This window comes from Brienomyrus brachyistius, chromosome 9 (assembly GCF_023856365.1).
Source record: "Brienomyrus brachyistius isolate T26 chromosome 9, BBRACH_0.4, whole genome shotgun sequence".
Classification (NCBI taxonomy): Eukaryota; Metazoa; Chordata; class Actinopteri; order Osteoglossiformes; family Mormyridae; genus Brienomyrus; species Brienomyrus brachyistius.
Window position 1 is genome coordinate 1,672,896 of NC_064541.1, and position 17,185 is coordinate 1,690,080.

Consider the following 17,185-nt stretch of genomic DNA (forward strand, 5'->3'; position numbering starts at 1 on the left):
ACCAAGCAATTACTCTGTCTTTTGTCTCCCCGGTTTGTCTTACCTGCTGTCTCCTGCCTGCCCGTCCTGCTCGCCCGCCCCGTCCTGCCTGCTCCTCCGACCCGCCTGCACCTGCCTGCCCTGCCTGTCTTCCCCGTCCTGCCCCGCTTCCTCACCGGACCCTTTCCTCCCTTCCCATCGGAATCCCGTCTCGTCAGTCTGTGTAGGATTGATTTTCGGGGCTCTCGACCCTTGCCTGTGTCTCGACCACGATTTCAGACTCCCCTCCTAGTTTCGTTTGCACCCGGCTATTCCAATAAACCTGCTTGCCTCCGCATCTCGGGGTCTGCCTCCTCCATTCGCATCGGGTATAATTACAGTGTTGATTATGATACTTGATAAGTTCCAAGGAAGCTTTCATTTTTAATATACTATAGATACCTTATTAATGCATTACCATTGTCAAACATAAGAATTAAGGATGCTTTGTACTGCATTATGAAAGTATCAGTAGTGCATCATCGAGCTTCATAAACATTCATAATGCATAATAAATATAGCTATGATGAGTTATGAGCTTTTTATAACCGTATTTATAATGCCTTAAAATGCATAATAATGTGTTATGAATGTGTTCATTGATTCTTATAGACACAGCATTCATAGAAAGTGTTACCGAAATATTTAAAACTTATGATCTAGTAATATACATGCTTATTATTGATGCATTAAAGACAACACATTTTGGATATACAAAAGTTAAATTTAAATTTTATTTTTAAGAGTATGATTATGTAAGCGGGGAGACATGGTGGTGCAGTGGTTAGCACTGTTGCCTCACATCTCTGGGCCCCGGGTTCGAGCTTCCGCCTGTGTGTGGAGTTTGCATGTTCTCCCCATGTCGTCCGGGTACTCCGGTTTCCCCCAACAGTCCAAAAACATGCTGAGGCTAATTGGAGTTGCTACATTGCCCGTAGGTGTGCATGTGAGAGTGAATGGTGTGTGAGTGTGCCCTGCGATGGCCCCCATCCTGGGTTGTTCCCTGCCTCATGCCCATTGCTTCCGGGATAGGCTCCGGACCCCCCGCGACCCAGTAGGATAAGCGGTTTGGAAAATGGATGGATGGATTATGTAAGCGTGTTCTTGCTTATGCTGAATAAGAACATTAATGTGCAGGGTAGTCTGTAGCAATGCAACAGACTAGTGATGTTGGACATCTAAACAATTCCGGAGTTTTCTTTTGATGGCTGAAAATGCACAAAAAAGTGCTATTGCAGGTTCAAGGAGTATCAGTTTCACAATGCCTGTTCTAAACCAAGTAAGATACATATTTATTAAGTCTAACTACTGCATCACCCACTACTGTCAGAACATGTTGCTGTGCTCAGATTGTATCTCACCTAGTAAGATCAGCAATGGGTCTATCAGGCCACACCAGTAACCAGCCCCAGGGGTCAAAGGTCATCAAGGCTGCCCGCTGCATGCTGGAGGACGTCATCACATCCATAACAAAGTGTCTATCTTCACTACTCTCCTTCTTGTGTCCTGTCTGGATACTGGAATACCATCCCATTCTTAGACAACAAGGATAGACGCTCTGGAGGTTCAAACAAAGCGCACCACTGACACTCATTATAAAGCTACACCGGAGGCTTTTGAAGGACGTTTTAGCTCACAAAAATACAATTAGGCCACTTTTCACAGTGTGACACAACACATTGGCACCCTCACATTGCAGGTAAAATCAATTCATAAAGCAGGACAGGTCACCCCAGGCTCCTCAAATGATAGCACTCAGATATCAAGTAACAAAATATGCAACCATTACAAGGTAAAGAAAATATGGAGTGAAAAACAAAGACTAGCGGACGTACCCATAAGATGTACTTTCTCACGCTACACTGACCTCAGTGCCACCATTGTGAAACAATTTCTGTAATCAATCTGGTAATCAGATACATACAGCCACAGTGCATTCAAAAAGTATTCAGAGCGACATCACTTTTTCCCATTTTGTTATGCTGTGGCCTTATGCTAAAATCATTTAAATTCATTTTTCCCTCATCAATCTACACTCAACACTACATAATGGCAAAGCCAAAACAGCATTTTTCATAAATCGTTGCAAATTAAGTACTCAGACCCTTTACTCAGTACTTAGTTGAAGCACCTTTTGCAGTAATTACAGCATTGAGTCATCTTGGGTATGATGCAACAAGCTTTGCATGCCTGGATTTGAACATTTTCTGCCATTCTTCACTGCAGATCTTGTCAAGATCTGTCATTTTGGATGGGGACTGTCAGTGGACAGCTAGTTCCAGGTCTCTTTGGGAATGTTCCATTGGGTTCTAGGCTCTGGCAAGGTCACACCAGGGCATTCATAGAGTAGTTAGTGAGCTACCCCTGCATTGTCTTTGCTTTGTGCCTAAGGTCATTGTCCTGAAGGTGAACCTTTAGTTTAGTCTGAAGACCACACTCACGGGGCAGCATGGTGGTGCAGTGGTAAGCACTGTCGCCTCGCAGTTTCTGCTGGGATTCCATGTGTGTGGAGTTTGCATGTTTTCCCCATGTTATTGTGTGGTTTCCTCTGGATACTTCAGCCCCCCCCCACACACACACAATCTTAAAACATGCAGAGGTTAATTGGAGTTGCCAAATTGTCCAAAGGTGTCAGTGAATGGTGTATGAGTGTGCCCTGTGATAGGTTGACTCTTGGTTTGTTTTGGGGCATGTTTTGTGCCCTTTTATGAACAGAGAGCACCATCTAGTGGGGTCAGAAAATACAGCAAATGGTTCACAAAGCTTCACTTGCCCATCACTACTGTTTAGGCCGAATTCACATACTCCTTACCTATGTTCATGCGCACAGGTAGAGATAGGATGCATATGCCCCTTTAGGCAGCTAAGAAGTGCACTGCTGAGAAATATAAGACATGTTGGTTTTTGCCCCTTACCTGGGTCTGCGGCATCTTTCTTTTTCACTACACCTACCTCCAACGTGGTGACCCCAAATGTCTCGAAGGATTTTGCATTTTTTCTGTGAGTATATTTGTTCATGTAGATGGTACGACCAGAAGAAAGTTTAGTTTGAATTGGTGGAGGTTCAGTTTGCCATGTAGGGGCACATGGCAGATGTGACGAAATACTGTTAGTGCACATCAGAACGAAACTACATTGCATTGACTCACCATCGGCCTAGCAGAGTGTATTAATACTAAAAATCTAAAACTTAAAAATATAAACTTAAATAGGAAGTAAACAGAAAATAGAATATAAAGTGGAATTAATATAGAATATAATAAATAATAAAAAATATATTAACCTCAGTATAGCAGCAAAAACCAGTGTACATCACCATTTCTGATATATTGCACTAGACATTAAAAAAAAAACAGTTCTTGAAAGTGACAATATACATGGATGGAGAGGGGGTGGGGTGGGGGTGCCATGAGTTATTAAGAGTTCTGGAGTCTAATGGCTTGAGGAATGAAATTATTACAGAATCTGGCCGTTCTGGTCCTGATGCTGCAAAGCCTCTTCCCAGAGGGCAGCAGGGAGAACAGTCCGTGGTGGGGGTGGGCGGAGTCTCTGATGATATTACGGGCTCTGCTGAGACAGCGTTTGAGCCCAATGTCCTGGATGGATGGAAGAGAATGTTTTGTAGACTAGGTATGGCCAATTAATGATACTCTTAAATATTCAAAAATTACTATTAATGTTAATCAATATTACCATAATTATTTATGAGACCTTTTGTCTGAGAATCAGGGTCAATAAGTCCAGCTCACGAATTAGCACCTTAACATACACACTGGTGCAACGGCTCCAGCTTCAGAGGACAACATTTTCCCGAATAACTGGTAAAGAATATAGGAGGAGGGATCTGGTGATAGCTCTCCATAAACTTAGTTGTCATTACAAACGCCAGTCAGCGAATCAGCAAATAGGAATTTCCTGGAGGCGGGAATAGAAGACACGGCCACTTGATTGGCTGTCAGAGCGGGCTGAAATACAGCATTGAGATATACTGCCTTGAACGGTAACTGGTAGTGTTTTAATTCATGAAGTAAGTTATAGATGCACAAATTAATTAATGTCTTTTTATATTCATACTGAGCACGAGAGGGCACAAGAAGTAAACGGGGGGAAATCGCAGGTGGCAAATTAAGGTAAGTTAATTCCAATACCGCTAGCTAGCTGCTTCGTTGAGTCGACGACGTTGTTGTGGAAGTATGCAACTAAAGGAATATTATAGAGGTCGAATACAGCCTTTGCCTGGAAACTCTTCTAAGTTATATATGTATTTTTACATATAAAGGTGTTTTTTGTTAAGTGAACTATATCATGGGGGAAAGTACAAAATAAGCAAAACATAAGACATTTGAATTCACGCGCAGTCCGGCGAAAACGTCGCATTTTTATTACGTATTGATGCTCCCGGTGTCAACTAGTTAGATGTCAATCAAGGTAGTTGTAGTTCTATTTAGACAAACCTTTGGTTATAAATGAGATGCCTCCTAATGCTTATTGTTATATAAATCCTCTCCTTCATAACTTAGTAATTCCTCATGACGGCGAGTTTTATAAAATTAATTAATTTTAACTACCGGCATTATTAAAGAAAATTCTGTTCCTGTTAAAAACTACACTAACCATGGTCTTGAACGACTCGTCCCTGATCGACTTTTAGGTTTTTTATAGGATGTTTTGATATTGCATGTTGATTCGGAAGATCGGAAAATCGTTTCTGGGATGATTAGATTAGTCCACAGCGATTGCGTTTGTATCCTTAGTTTCATTCCGTACTAAATAATTTCTGTTCAGCTTTTAGCCTTTTAGTTCGCTCCTGCAAAAAGACAATCCAGTAATCAATGGAACGGAACAAATACTGTTTATTGCACAAACTTAGATATTAAGTATATATGATGACTATACATAGCCCTCCTTCTGTACTATTTTGTTTATAACTTTCAGTTCCTACGTTAAACCAGTAAGGATAAGTTTTTTTCATATAGGTGGTCTGATTAACTGCTGTTTTTGAAGCTGTGGTGGGTTAGTGACCTCTTTCCTTTTACGTGCATTCATTTATTATGGAGATAATGCCATTTCCGTTCTAAAGACTGCTCTAGAATTGTGTTAGTGTTGATGTTCTTCCCTGACTTCATATCAAGGATGGAGGACTTGGAGGAATGTGTGATGGACGACCTGGGTGTGTCACTGGAGGAGCTCAGGCGCTGGATCGAGGAGGAGGTGGAACGCAGTGAGGTGGTGAGGCAGAGGAAGGCCCAGCTAGCCGAGCTGCAGGACTGGGTGGAGCAGCGGGAGCGAGAGGTGGCTGCTGTGGACTCGCTCTTCAGCAGTGCCTCTGAGTAAGTGTGTGTGAGCATGAGCAGCCCATGTTTCACCTTGGTTACTGATTTGCTTAAATAATATGAGAAAAACTTTATTAATTCCAGGACTGCAAACAGTACATTTATAAACAGTGTCATGTGGAAAGTTTTTCTGAAAGCTGGCTGTCCCTTTTTGTTCAGTCATTTGAAGGATAAATATAAAGGTGGTATGTAAATGGTTTAGTGGGTTAGGATGCAATTCCTGGGGTCGGCATTGGGCTCTTGAGTGAGGGCCTTAATCTGATTACTCCAGTGCCCAGCTGACCCTGTTCTCTCAATTGTACCTTGCTTTGGATAAAAGCGTCTGCTAAATTATTATAAAATTACAATTAATGAAATACGGCCTTGTATGACAGATACAGTGTTGCGTTTTGTGTGCCTTTTCCTGCATTTTTAAGTTTACATCTTCTGTGTATTATATATGTATATTGCAGTATATTTCCAATTATGCATTGTGCTTTTAAATTAGTTTTTTCTGAAGCTAAATTTTGGTTGAGTTCCAAGCTGGGCACCCTGAGAATGATGTGAATTTTACTCAGCTGTCTTCTCAGCCTTGTGTCCTGTGCAGGGTTCTAGTAAAACTGGTTCATATCCCAGACGCCCAGAGTACAAGGGACTTATGGATAGGATGCCAGTCTGTCATAGGATGCAGACACAGACCAGTAAAATGACCTTATTCTTTATGGGAGGAAAAACCTACTCACACCCTAACCCCCCCCCATACCCAATGAAGGCAACAAGATCATATGCATGGGACGTGAGGCCTTGGCCTTCCCCTCTGCACCAGCATCATGCTAATAAAGAATAAATGTAGTTAATGCCTCATGCTACTGGGCATTCTGAGTATCAGGATGCAGGAAATAATGTTTTTATGATCATCAGAAAGCAGTGTCAGCCTATTGAGACCTAATGATCAGCACTCAACAACAATGGATAAGAAGTTGTATAAGATGGGGTTAACTGTGAAAGGATCAGAATCTCCAACATTGCATTTAAACTACAATTATGAAAGGTCCAGGAGAAGGATTTCACTTTTCTGATTCTAAATTTGGTTTTAAAATCATTACAAACATTAGTGTAAAACAATTTTGATTATCCTTTGCCTCTTCTGTGTCATGCCATACATGCAACTGTAAATGTAAGTGAATTTTGTGCCATTGTTAAAATGCAAGTTCCATCCCGAAAAAATTTGACAGGAATTTGAATATTTCCCTCACATCAAGTGTGCGACATGGTCAGCTGGTAAAGTCTGCTTTAGAAAAGTTATGGTGCATTTTAATGATTCCATTTGCTTGTCCAACTTTGGTGAAGAAGAAAAAAAACAACACTTTATTTTGTTAGGATGACCTAATTCCCCCTACGTGTGTATATGTGTTCCAGTTCCGTCATGGAATGCGAGACCCTCGTCAAGGACGTATACACCAAGATGGGGCTGGTGTACAAGGACAGCAGCTCTGAAGACGAGGGCGGAGGCGGCGGCACCCAGTCATCTGAGGTGATCGAAATCGACGATGACGATGACGACGATGTCATTGCCGTTGGCTGTGGTAGGTACTCGCTGTCATGTTCGTTACTGATTGCACTAGAGCTCTTGAATATAGGTTTTAAAAAGAGACGTATTAGACGGATCGAGCCAGTATTTGAATATTTGAGAACCTGTATGAAATTGAAAAAAAATATCTTTAATTCAAATTATAAATGAGGTGGTTTCATGCCCAAGGGGTATTAAACAATATTGTATGCCTACTGCGCTTGAGCTACCTCTTCAGTTTATTTTAATTTAAATTTCAAAGCTGCCTTTAATGTTTTAAGGTATCCATTTGCAGCAAAATCTGTACGATGTGTGATGTTATTAACGACATCACATGTTATATACGTGCAACTGTCCAATCGAAAGGACCGTGATAGTCAACTGGGACCATCATGAAATTACGCTGAAATTTTTTGCTCTGTCATAGGAAACAAAACTTGCCAAGTGTTGCAGTTTTAGTGGTTGTTCCTTTTCAAGATTATCAGTGTAAAGTCTAACAGCGATGCTTGTGTATGAGCTTTACATGATCTGTTCTAGCCAGTCATAATAATTTTCGTCTTGTTGTTGGATTTACTCATAGACAATGCAATGCGTTACTGAGAAATTTAACAAAAAAAGGAGTGAAGAGGAGGAGAAAAGTGATCCAGGACTCACAAAAAAGACATTCATCTTCTGCTCTAGGGAAACATGTAAAATTCCATAGAAATGATATTGAGCAAAAGCAAGTGATTTGCTGGTACTGCCTTTTGTCTGGTGGCACAACTTTCAGCAGCAACACCAACTTATTTAATTGTTTGTGAATTTTTTTCCAATGTTGTTCAACCCGCTTTCATAAGTTAATGGAGATGCTTGTAAGCCAGGAACGTGTTGTCAGAGAGATTTGACCAGCCATTCTGCCTCTGAAACTCCCATCCCTGAAACGCATCCGTGTATTTTGCCTTTCCGTTCCTCTGCAGTGGTTCCACCCCAGAAGGGCACCACACCATCCAAGGATCCCGCGGTGAGGGGCTGTTTATTTTTCCCGCCATGTGTCTGGAAGAAAGCTGGCCTCCCGTGTTGGTCTGATTGAATGGTTCCTCCTGTTTCTCAGTTTAACGAGGCCTCTGCCGCCCTCCAGAGGTCTTCCCAGCAGGTTCAGAAGTTGGCTCAGGCTGTGAACAGGACGGCCCCAACCACCACTCCCACTAAACCGCTGCCTTCCACCATTGTGCGCCGAGGTCAGCTCCCCACCTTCTCCGTCCCGTCCCCCACCTCTGCTGCTCTGGCTGGTTTCGATGCCGCCTTCTGTATCCATCTCTTTCAGACGTGTCGTGCCAGTTGTCCATGCCGGCCGTGTTTGTGTCACAAGCCCCGCGCAACACGCCCACGCAGCCCAACCCCGCCCTGAAGGAGGATGAGATGAAGCTGGAAATGAGCATCCTGGGCAAGAAGAGGACCAAGACGTGGCACCCGGGCACGCTCATCGCCATCATCCCCATTGGTAAGGCCGGGCGCCCTGGACAGCGGCGCGCTGCTTAAGAAATGATCCTGCTGATTCATTTAATAAATTACTTTAACACTGAATAAGCAGAAACACATAAACAGTTCAGAATTATTAGTTCTTCCCTTGCTTTTCTTCCACACCCCCATATTCTCTCTCTCTCTCCTGCTCTCACTATTTCTCTCTCTTGCTCTCCCTCTTTCTCCTTTCTTGCTGTCTTTCTTGCATTTTCTCTCACTCGTTCTTACTTTCTCCCATTCTCTCTTACTCTGTCCCTCGCTCCCTTCCTCTGTCTTTCTTACTCTCTCTCCCATTCTGCCTCTCTTTATTGCTCTCTCTTCCTCTCTTTTGCTTGCTGTCTTTCTCCCATTCTCTCTCTCTTGCTCTCTCCAATTACCTCCCTCGATCTCGGTCTCTGCCACTCTCTCACGACACCCCCCCTGTATTGCAGGAACCGGCTTCAAGTACAAAGTTAAGTTTGAGAACAAGGGGAAGAGCCTGCTGTCAGGGAACCACGTGGCCTTCAACTACCACCCGACGCTGGAGCGGCTGTATGTGGGCGCCCGCGTCGTCGCCAAGTACAAGGACGGCAACCAGGTGTGGCTGTATGCCGGCATTGTGGCCGAGATGCCCAACAGCAAGAACCGCATGAGGTGAGAGAGAGCCGGATAAGGGTGCGAGATAAGGAAGATGGCATGCCCTGAAATTCTGCGTGGCACTTATCGTGTGGAAAAGCAGTAATGTGGGCACAATGATTGCATAGCAGAAATAATTATCGAAAGCGGGGATGTGAATGAAAGTGGGTTGGAATCTGAATAAAATGAACAAATAATGGGTAGCAGAAAAAGTTTATTGAAATAATTCAAATTATGATTAAAATTTATGACTGAAATGGGTGCAGCAGTATTCATTAGGTGCATCTATGGGCAGGATGATGTGGAGCTAATGCAGTTTAACAGTGCTGTTAGTTTAGGTTGAGGGCTTTCAGGGCGATGGACTCCTGGGAACTTCATAAGGATCATCCCTTGGATCTTTGCACACGCGTGATTTTACTGAAATTCCTATTTTGACAGGTTCCTGATATTTTTCGACGACGGTTATGCATCCTACGTCAGTCTGCCGGAGCTCTACCCTGTCTGCAGACCCTGTAAGAGTCCTTGAGCAGTTCCACGACATGCTCACCTTTCTGCAGGTCCAGGAAGGACAGAGACCTGCGAGTCACAGGGTCCCCTTTCCTCACACGACAATATATTCACATTTCTCATGAGTGCGTGGGGTTTGTCTACCTTTGTTGTTGGACTGGCTTCCAGTTCCAATCCCCCCCCCCCCCCAAGGTGTGAGTGTGTGTGGATGGATTATTTCCTCCCTTCCGGCCATTGGTCCGGATTCCCACGACCCTGATTATCTCCAGCACTACAGAACATGCATGAAGCTAGCCATTCCCCGAAAGAGCTGATCCTGAAGCCCTAAAACAGGCTTCCGCAAATCCGGTCCTGGAGGGCCAGTCTGTGATACAGTTTGCAGATTTTCCTGCTCAGACACACCTACTAAACCTGGCTATTAGCTGGTGGACTGAATAAAGCATGTCATAGACTGTCCCTGCAGAACTGGATTGGGGAACACTGCCCTAAACTTTCATCTGTGTCTGTAATCTAGATTTGTATATGTTACAGATGTAATTGACTCACACTTGTACATATAACTGTTTTTGATTGTTCTGGCATGCACCTGTAGAATTTTTTTTTGTGGTCATATGCCTTTAGTAAAGAAGACGTGGGAAGACATCGAGGACGCCTCCTGCAGGGACTTCATTGAGGAGTACATCACTGCTTACCCCAACCGGCCCATGGTTCTCCTTAAGGCAGGCCAGGTCATCAAGACTGAGTGGGAGGGCACCTGGTGGAAGAGCCGTGTGGAGGAGGTGGACGGCAGCCTGGTCAAGATTCTCTTCCTGGTCAGACGCCGTCTGTGGGCGCGCCAGCCCGCTCTGTGGCCATTGCTTAAATGCAGCTGGACCGTAAGCTGGTGGTGACCATCTTCTCGTTTCAGGATGACAAACGCAGCGAGTGGATCTACCGGGGTTCCACCCGCCTGGAGCCCATGTTCAACCTGAAGGTCAACTGTGCCAACACGCAGGAGAAGAGGCAGGGCGGCCAGCAGCGGACTCGCCCCAATATGGGTAACGGGCTACTTCTTGCTTGCTGAGCCTAACCCCCACAGCTTTATTCTGCAGGGTTATTCTGCACCGTTATGAGCTGAATGTTCACTCGAGTGTCCGTCCATCTCCCACCAGCCATTCGGACAAAGGGACCCGTGGTTCAGTACACCAGCGAGTCAAATAACATGGCAACCAGCAAAAGCCAGGGTACTTCAGCGAACTCCAAATTCCCGCAGTCGGCCACCCCAGGGCAACACCTGCGCACAGAGTGAGTGTGACAAACAGCTATGGCAGGTTTCCCCTCCATCCATCCATCCATCCATCCATCCTTCCTGATTGTGAAGAAGCCCCCCAGCTTTGATGGGTGATGTGTAGCTTGGAATCCTTTCGCTGTGAGAGGTATTGCCACGCGCTACCTATATCCCCACAGAGGCAGTGCGTTAGACCTCTCTGTGAGGCGGTAAGCATCTGCAGGCTTTAGAACAGATTCACAGCCTGCTTTAGGCTCATGTTAATGAGTTTAATGATCAAATTGATTCCGGAAGGAAAAGCCGCAGCTGCATGTTAATCTATGGGGTTAGTTCAGACTAGGGGTATATTTTTGTCTGGCTGAAGTGAACGGAGGCTGCAGTGAGAGCCAACTGAACTAGATAACTGAGTATTGAAATGAGAGAAAAGGTCTGTGTGCGGCTTGATCACTAACCTTCACACCCCATTTTCCCATGGGTTTGCACAGGAGTCCCGACAGTCTGGCTCGATCCAAACAGCAGGTAGCAAAGAAGAGCACTTCTACCTTTGTGGTCCCCCCGGCTGCAATCTCGCGCCCCCCGGGCCCCAGTGATACCCTGGCGGCTGGGCCCCGGCCTCTGCTCTCCCTCCCCGCGTCCACGCCCTCCCCCACTACCCCCACTGCTATCGTGCCCTCCAACAATTCCAGGTAAGCAGAGGGCCATGGAGGAGCGCACGGTGAGCTGGTGAGTTTGGGGTGGGCTTCTCATAAGCAAGGGAGATGAGGAGGGTGCAGGACGGAGAGCGGGAATGTCGGGAGGGGGTCTGGGGAATGGGGTCTGAAAGCAAGACAGGAGTGTGTCTGTTTTAGGGTTATTCTGTTTGAGTGAACCTGTGCTGGTCTGATTTCTGAGTTTTACCTTTTCTGAGCCATTTTTTAGGAACCAGAACTACTTTGGGACTCGGGGGACGGGATCTGTATGGAAACATAGTAACGTTACGACCAAGAGCGTCACTAGGGATTTTTGAAACGGAGAGCTGAGCCTTTATTAAGGGGGGTCTGATTTTAGCGAAAACAAATGAACACACACTGTTTAATGAGTGTACTTTATTTGGGGGGAGGGGCTGGCTAATGAACATTTTACGGCTAAAGCCCCCTGGGAAATGTTCTTGGCGCCGCCCCTGATTTTTCATTCCATCTATTTAATGACTAAGTTGTGGATTTGAGGTTGGAGAAGCACTTAGGGCAGCGATGCGGCCCAGAGATTCGGGGGTGGAAGTGGACAGGACTGCAGTCGGAGAAAATGGCTGCCAAGCAAAATGTGAAGGCGCCCTGCATCTAATAACGAGACTCCCCCACCCTCTCCTCCTGTCCCCCCCCCTCAATAATTGCAGGGTCTTTGTGCTGCAGCCGGGCTCCATACAGACCCTCACCCCGGTGTCCCCCATCACCTCCCTGCAGCCTGCCCCACCCCCCCAGCTCTCATACTCTTGCGACCGCGTTCCCCAGGAGCCATCCTATCAGGCCCCCAACGAGCGCCTCTTCTACATGCTGCACACCTGCTCCCCTGCCTGTCTAAGCCGGGTCCGGCCAGCCCGCCTGGACCAGTACCGCAGCCGAAACCCGCTGCTGACACCCCTACTCTACGAATTCCGCCGCATGACCGGCCGACGCCGCGTCAACCGCAAGGTGATTTGGGGGCCCGTGCTCTTCCTGTAGCCTAGTGGAGTCTGCAATGCCCCTTGAGCCCCTTTAATTCACCAGTCGCCCATTTGCCGTTTTAATCACACACTTTCAGGTTTGTACATTTTTCATAAAAATGGAGAGCCTGCAGGGGGTGACGTTGTTTCCAAGGCCTGGCCTGTGTTTTATGCAGGTCATTGTGGTTTAGCACAGTGATGGCCGTTATTTTACAGTGCTGGTCACATAGGTTGGGTTTTATGAAGGGGGTCTAAGCTGGTCCCATCCTTCACCCTTAAGCGCTGGTGTCAGCTGAATGCTTCCTGACGTTTTCTTTGGCTCCAGATGTCATTCCACGTGATCTACAAGTCGCCCTGCGGGCTTTGCCTGCGCAGCATGGCAGAGATCCAGCGCTACCTCTTCCAGACCGGCTGCGACTTCATCTTCCTGGAGATGTTCTGCCTGGACCCCTACGTGCTGGTGGACCGGCGCTTCCAGCCGCAGAAGCCCTTCTATTTCATCCAGGACATCACGAATGGCCGCGAGGACATCCCGCTGTCCTGCGTCAACGAGATCGACGGGACCCCCCCGCCCAGCGTGGCTTACAGCAAGGAGCGCATCCCGGCAGACGGGGTCTTCATCAACACTAGCCTGGACTTCCTGGTGGGCTGTGATTGCACTGATGGCTGCAGAAACAAGTCAGTTCCCAACGCCCCCCCCCCCCCCCCCCCTCCCCCCCCCCATTAGCTCTCCGCCAGATGCCAGGCATCTCTGGGGGAAATGCTACCTTCCTGATTTGTCCTCTTGATTGGTCCCTTTGGTCCTGTTTTCCTTCTGCTTGGGAATGAGGGACCGGTTTGATTGGGAAGTTACTTGTCACTGCAGGTCAAAGTGTGCCTGTCATCAGCTGACCCTCCAGGCAACCGCCTGCACCCCTGGGGGCCAAATGAACATGAATGCCGGTTACTCCTATAAGAGGCTCGAGGAGTGCCTTCCCACAGGGTAGGGGCCCCCACAATGCTTTCACCTCCCCCGTGATTCCAGTTTCCCTATTGGCTGAATGACATTGACTGGCCTCTCCTCCCTCCAATCGTTTAGGGTTTATGAGTGTAACAAGCGATGCCGCTGCAACCCCCAGATGTGCATCAACCGGCTGGTGCAGCACGGGCTCCAAGTGCGGCTGCAGCTCTTCAAGACGCAGAACAAGGGCTGGGGCATCCGCTGCCTGGATGATGTGGCCAAAGGCTCCTTCGTCTGTATCTATGCCGGTGGGTTTCAGATGGAGATTCGGCCTTATCCCTGGGTCCCTGGGCAGCACACTCGCTCAGTGGTTAATGCTGCTGCCTTGTCTCTAGGGCTGAGGGTATTAATCTGACCTTCTCCCCATCTCAGCTGGGCTTCCTTCAGGTACTCCTGTTTCCTGCCTTAGGCAAAGACCTGCAGCTCTTTAGTGTCCCTGAATTGCCTATTGTCTCTCTCTTTGTATGTCTCTCTCTGTACCCTGCAGTGGACTGGCACCCCATTTAGGGTGTTCCATTGTTCGGTTACTTATGAGTAAGGGCTGGGTAGTGGTTAAGGTTGTCATAGTTAGCCATAGAAATGGATGGCCAGTCCCCATAAAGATATGAAAATGTGTGTATGTGTGTGTGGGGCTTGGTGTTTCCATCAGGAAGCTCATCACTGTGCTTTTTTACCTTGACCTCTCCCTTCTGTGTGTCTTGTTCTTCGACAGGTAAAATCCTAACAGATGACTTTGCCGATAAGGAAGGCCTGGAGATGGGTGATGAGTACTTCGCCAACCTTGACCACATTGAGAGTGTGGAGAACTTCAAGGAGGGCTATGAGAGCGAGGCTCACTGCTCTGACAGTGATGGCAGCGGGGTGGACATGAGCAGAGTCCGGGTGCCTGGCAGGAGCTCCCAGAAGAAAGGCTACCAGAAAGCTGAGGACGACACCAACAGCGGCAACGGAGGCCAAGGTGACGCCCAACGTCGGTACCATTGGGAGTATTGCAGTTACTGGAGAGAGATACTCCTAGAATTACTGGGAATCTACATTAATTTTTGGGTAGGGAGGAAACATCCCTCTATCTCTGTGCCATACCCAGGAGGTGAGGACTCCTCTGCAGATGGGGAGGAGGAGGATGATGATGATGAAGATGACTCGAATGATGACGACGACAGCTCTGGCGAGAACTTCATCAGGAATGCTTACTACAGCTCCAGCTCCGTGTGGAGGAGCTACACTACACGGAGGCAGGCCAAGGGGCTGAAGGAGGGTGAGAGAGGGGAAGGTGTCTGGGGGGGGTGTGCAAGCCAGCAAGTTGGGTCATGGCTTAGTCCATGGCATCTAAACTATGGAGTTAAGTTTCCACACCAAAGTTAGTGAGCACCCTTGCTTTATTTAGCCATGTGATTAACCTGACTGACTGATTCAAAGTTAGTTCTTGCAGAATTCCACCGATGACTTTGGTTGCTGGTCCACAGGCAGCCAGGACAGTAAGGATGGGTTAAGCGTGTCGACAGGAGGAACAGAGGGCAGGAAGCCGCCTGTCATGCCAGAAGAGAGCGGCAAGAGCAAGGTGGCCTCCTGGCTGACCAGCCAGGCGTCCTCCTCCGGCACACAGCCTGCAGTCAAACTGGAAGGACTGAAGACCGAGAAGAAGGTGGGTGCATTGTGGTGGCTCGGCTCTCGGCTTTACTGATAACCATCCTCAGCACTGAGGAGCTCACATTGAGGGCTTTATGATCTCGCTGTCTGACAGGAGCCGCTGGACCAGAAGCCTGCGCTGTAAGTCCTTAGGCCTTCCCTGGGTTTGTGTCCTAATGAGGCTGGTGTTGATTGGTAATGAAGAACTTTCAAACAAAGATGGTGGAGTATGCAATGCCAGTTTGGATATGGATAAGTAATGGCTTCTAGAGCAAGGCACATTTTAGACCTCTCTAGCTGCTCAATGTGACCAATGATCCTTCCCTTTTTTTTTTCTTTTTTTTTTAAGGGGTTCCATCTCTGTGAAGACCGAGACCAGCAAGAAGCCTCCTGGAAGCAACATGGTGCGCTACCGGGCTTTGGCTTTTAGTCATGTGCTTGTGGATTTCTGCTGTCTGTATGGGAAGTGGACTGTCAACTGACTCCTGTTAGAGCTTGTGCTATAGCAGATTGACGATCTGTCTACTCCTCAGGATGTCATGACCCTTTCCGACAGCGACGACATCCAGACCATCAGTTCTGGGTCTGACGACAAGGAGCGGGAGAGACAGGCTCAGGGTTAGTGGAGAAAGGAAATGGACACCGGGGATTCAAACACGTGCTGGATGGGCCGTTCTGGTGGTTTTGTCATTCATTTACGGCCTCTTCATCAGTTGTTTGTGTTCTCCTCACTCTAAGGGCCATTAAAGAGGCAGGTGGCTGTCAAGTCTACCCGTGGTTTCACCCTCAAATCCACTCATAGCCTGGTGGTCAAGACGGGTGGAGCTGGTGGAAGCGGAGCGACAGTGGGACCTGGGGGGGCAGTGGGAGAAGGCGGCCCAGCTAGGAAGAACACCAGGCAATTCTTTGATGGCGAGGAATCCTGCTACATAATCGATGCCAAGCTGGAGGGCAACCTTGGACGCTATCTCAACGTGAGTTGCAAGCTCCAGAATAGATGGAGGCATGGAAGGGTAGAGGAGGACGACCAACTGGCTGAAACTGATAACGGGATGAGGCATGTTCAAGCAGAGGCCATGTTTCATGTAATTCATCCTTTGCTCACTGTCTTCTTCCTCTCTGCCCAACAGCACAGCTGTAGCCCGAACCTCTTTGTCCAGAATGTGTTTGTGGACACTCATGACTTGCGCTTTCCTTGGGTGGCCTTCTTTGCCAGCAAGTAAGTACCATTCCCCAGAGATTGGGGGTTTCTGTGGCTGTTCAGCCTTCTAATGTTTGTGCAGGACGATGCTGTGTTTTTAGAGGGTCCAACTGATCCCGAAACAATGCCACCACTGTCAAGTGACTCGAGGATACAGTTTGTAGAGCCAAATCTGACTCTGCCCTGTATCGCCCCCTTCAGGCGGATCCGGGCGGGAACCGAGCTCACTTGGGACTATAACTATGAAGTGGGAAGCGTGGAAGGGAAGGAGCTGCTGTGCTGCTGCGGCTCCACCGAGTGCCGGGGCAGGCTGCTGTAGGTGTGTGTAGCCTCCCCAACATGCCCCTTCCCTGTTCAGTGTGCCTCTGTTACTTGCGCAGTACTGTGTACGTACGGGATCTGGCCGCTTCCAGCAACCGTTTCCCACTTGTTGTTTTTTTTTGTTTCTGTCATGTTAGCTAATTCTTTTGAATTTTTGTCTTAATGCCCTTAAAGCTGTATTTCGCTATTCTCCCCTCCCCCTCCTCCACAGACCAAACTGTATACTCGTCATAAATGAATAAAAGTTATCGACGTGCTCCCTCATTGTCCTGGCTTTAACGGCAATATAAAGGGATGCTATCTTGTCAAAGTGTGGCTGTTGACTGTTGGGGCTGAGATTTTACCATCCTTTTTGTAAAAGGTGATGGAAACGCTTGCATTTGCCTGCAAATGTGTCAGAGAACCTGGTGTACCTCTCTGAGGTTTGCACATTGTCCTGGTGAATAACTTGATGCTCTCGTCTGTTGACATCTTTATTGCCATGACTTTAAGTTTAAAAACAGGAAATATATAAAAGTAAAATTTAAGAAAGTGAATTTTACTTCTGGTGTAATACTGAGGAATGGG

The 17,185-nt window shown here is 47.2% G+C and overlaps 1 protein-coding gene across 2 annotated transcripts; it reads left to right on the forward strand.

The window, feature by feature from the left end:
- Window positions 1-3,977: 3,977 nt before the first annotated feature.
- LOC125748916 (histone-lysine N-methyltransferase SETDB1-B-like) lies at window positions 3,978-16,875 on the forward strand. 2 transcript variants are annotated; one of them, XM_049025610.1, is made up of 25 exons: window positions 3,978-4,148; window positions 5,151-5,348; window positions 6,750-6,916; window positions 7,857-7,900; window positions 7,991-8,117; window positions 8,204-8,380; window positions 8,832-9,033; window positions 9,454-9,527; window positions 10,144-10,334; window positions 10,430-10,559; window positions 10,674-10,806; window positions 11,275-11,475; window positions 12,162-12,456; window positions 12,793-13,145; window positions 13,333-13,449; window positions 13,546-13,715; window positions 14,180-14,425; window positions 14,555-14,725; window positions 14,934-15,112; window positions 15,212-15,237; window positions 15,446-15,500; window positions 15,630-15,714; window positions 15,835-16,070; window positions 16,227-16,315; window positions 16,499-16,875. In XM_049025610.1, the coding sequence occupies exons 2-25, from the start codon at window positions 5,152-5,154 to the stop codon at window positions 16,614-16,616; spliced, it is 3,783 nt and encodes a 1,260-aa protein (XP_048881567.1). In that variant the 5' UTR covers window positions 3,978-4,148; window position 5,151; the 3' UTR covers window positions 16,617-16,875. The 2 variants fall into 2 exon arrangements, with proteins under 2 accessions (XP_048881567.1, XP_048881568.1); XM_049025611.1 differs by lacking the exon at window positions 3,978-4,148 and adding an exon at window positions 4,680-5,027.
- The last annotated feature ends 310 nt before the right edge of the window (window positions 16,876-17,185 follow it).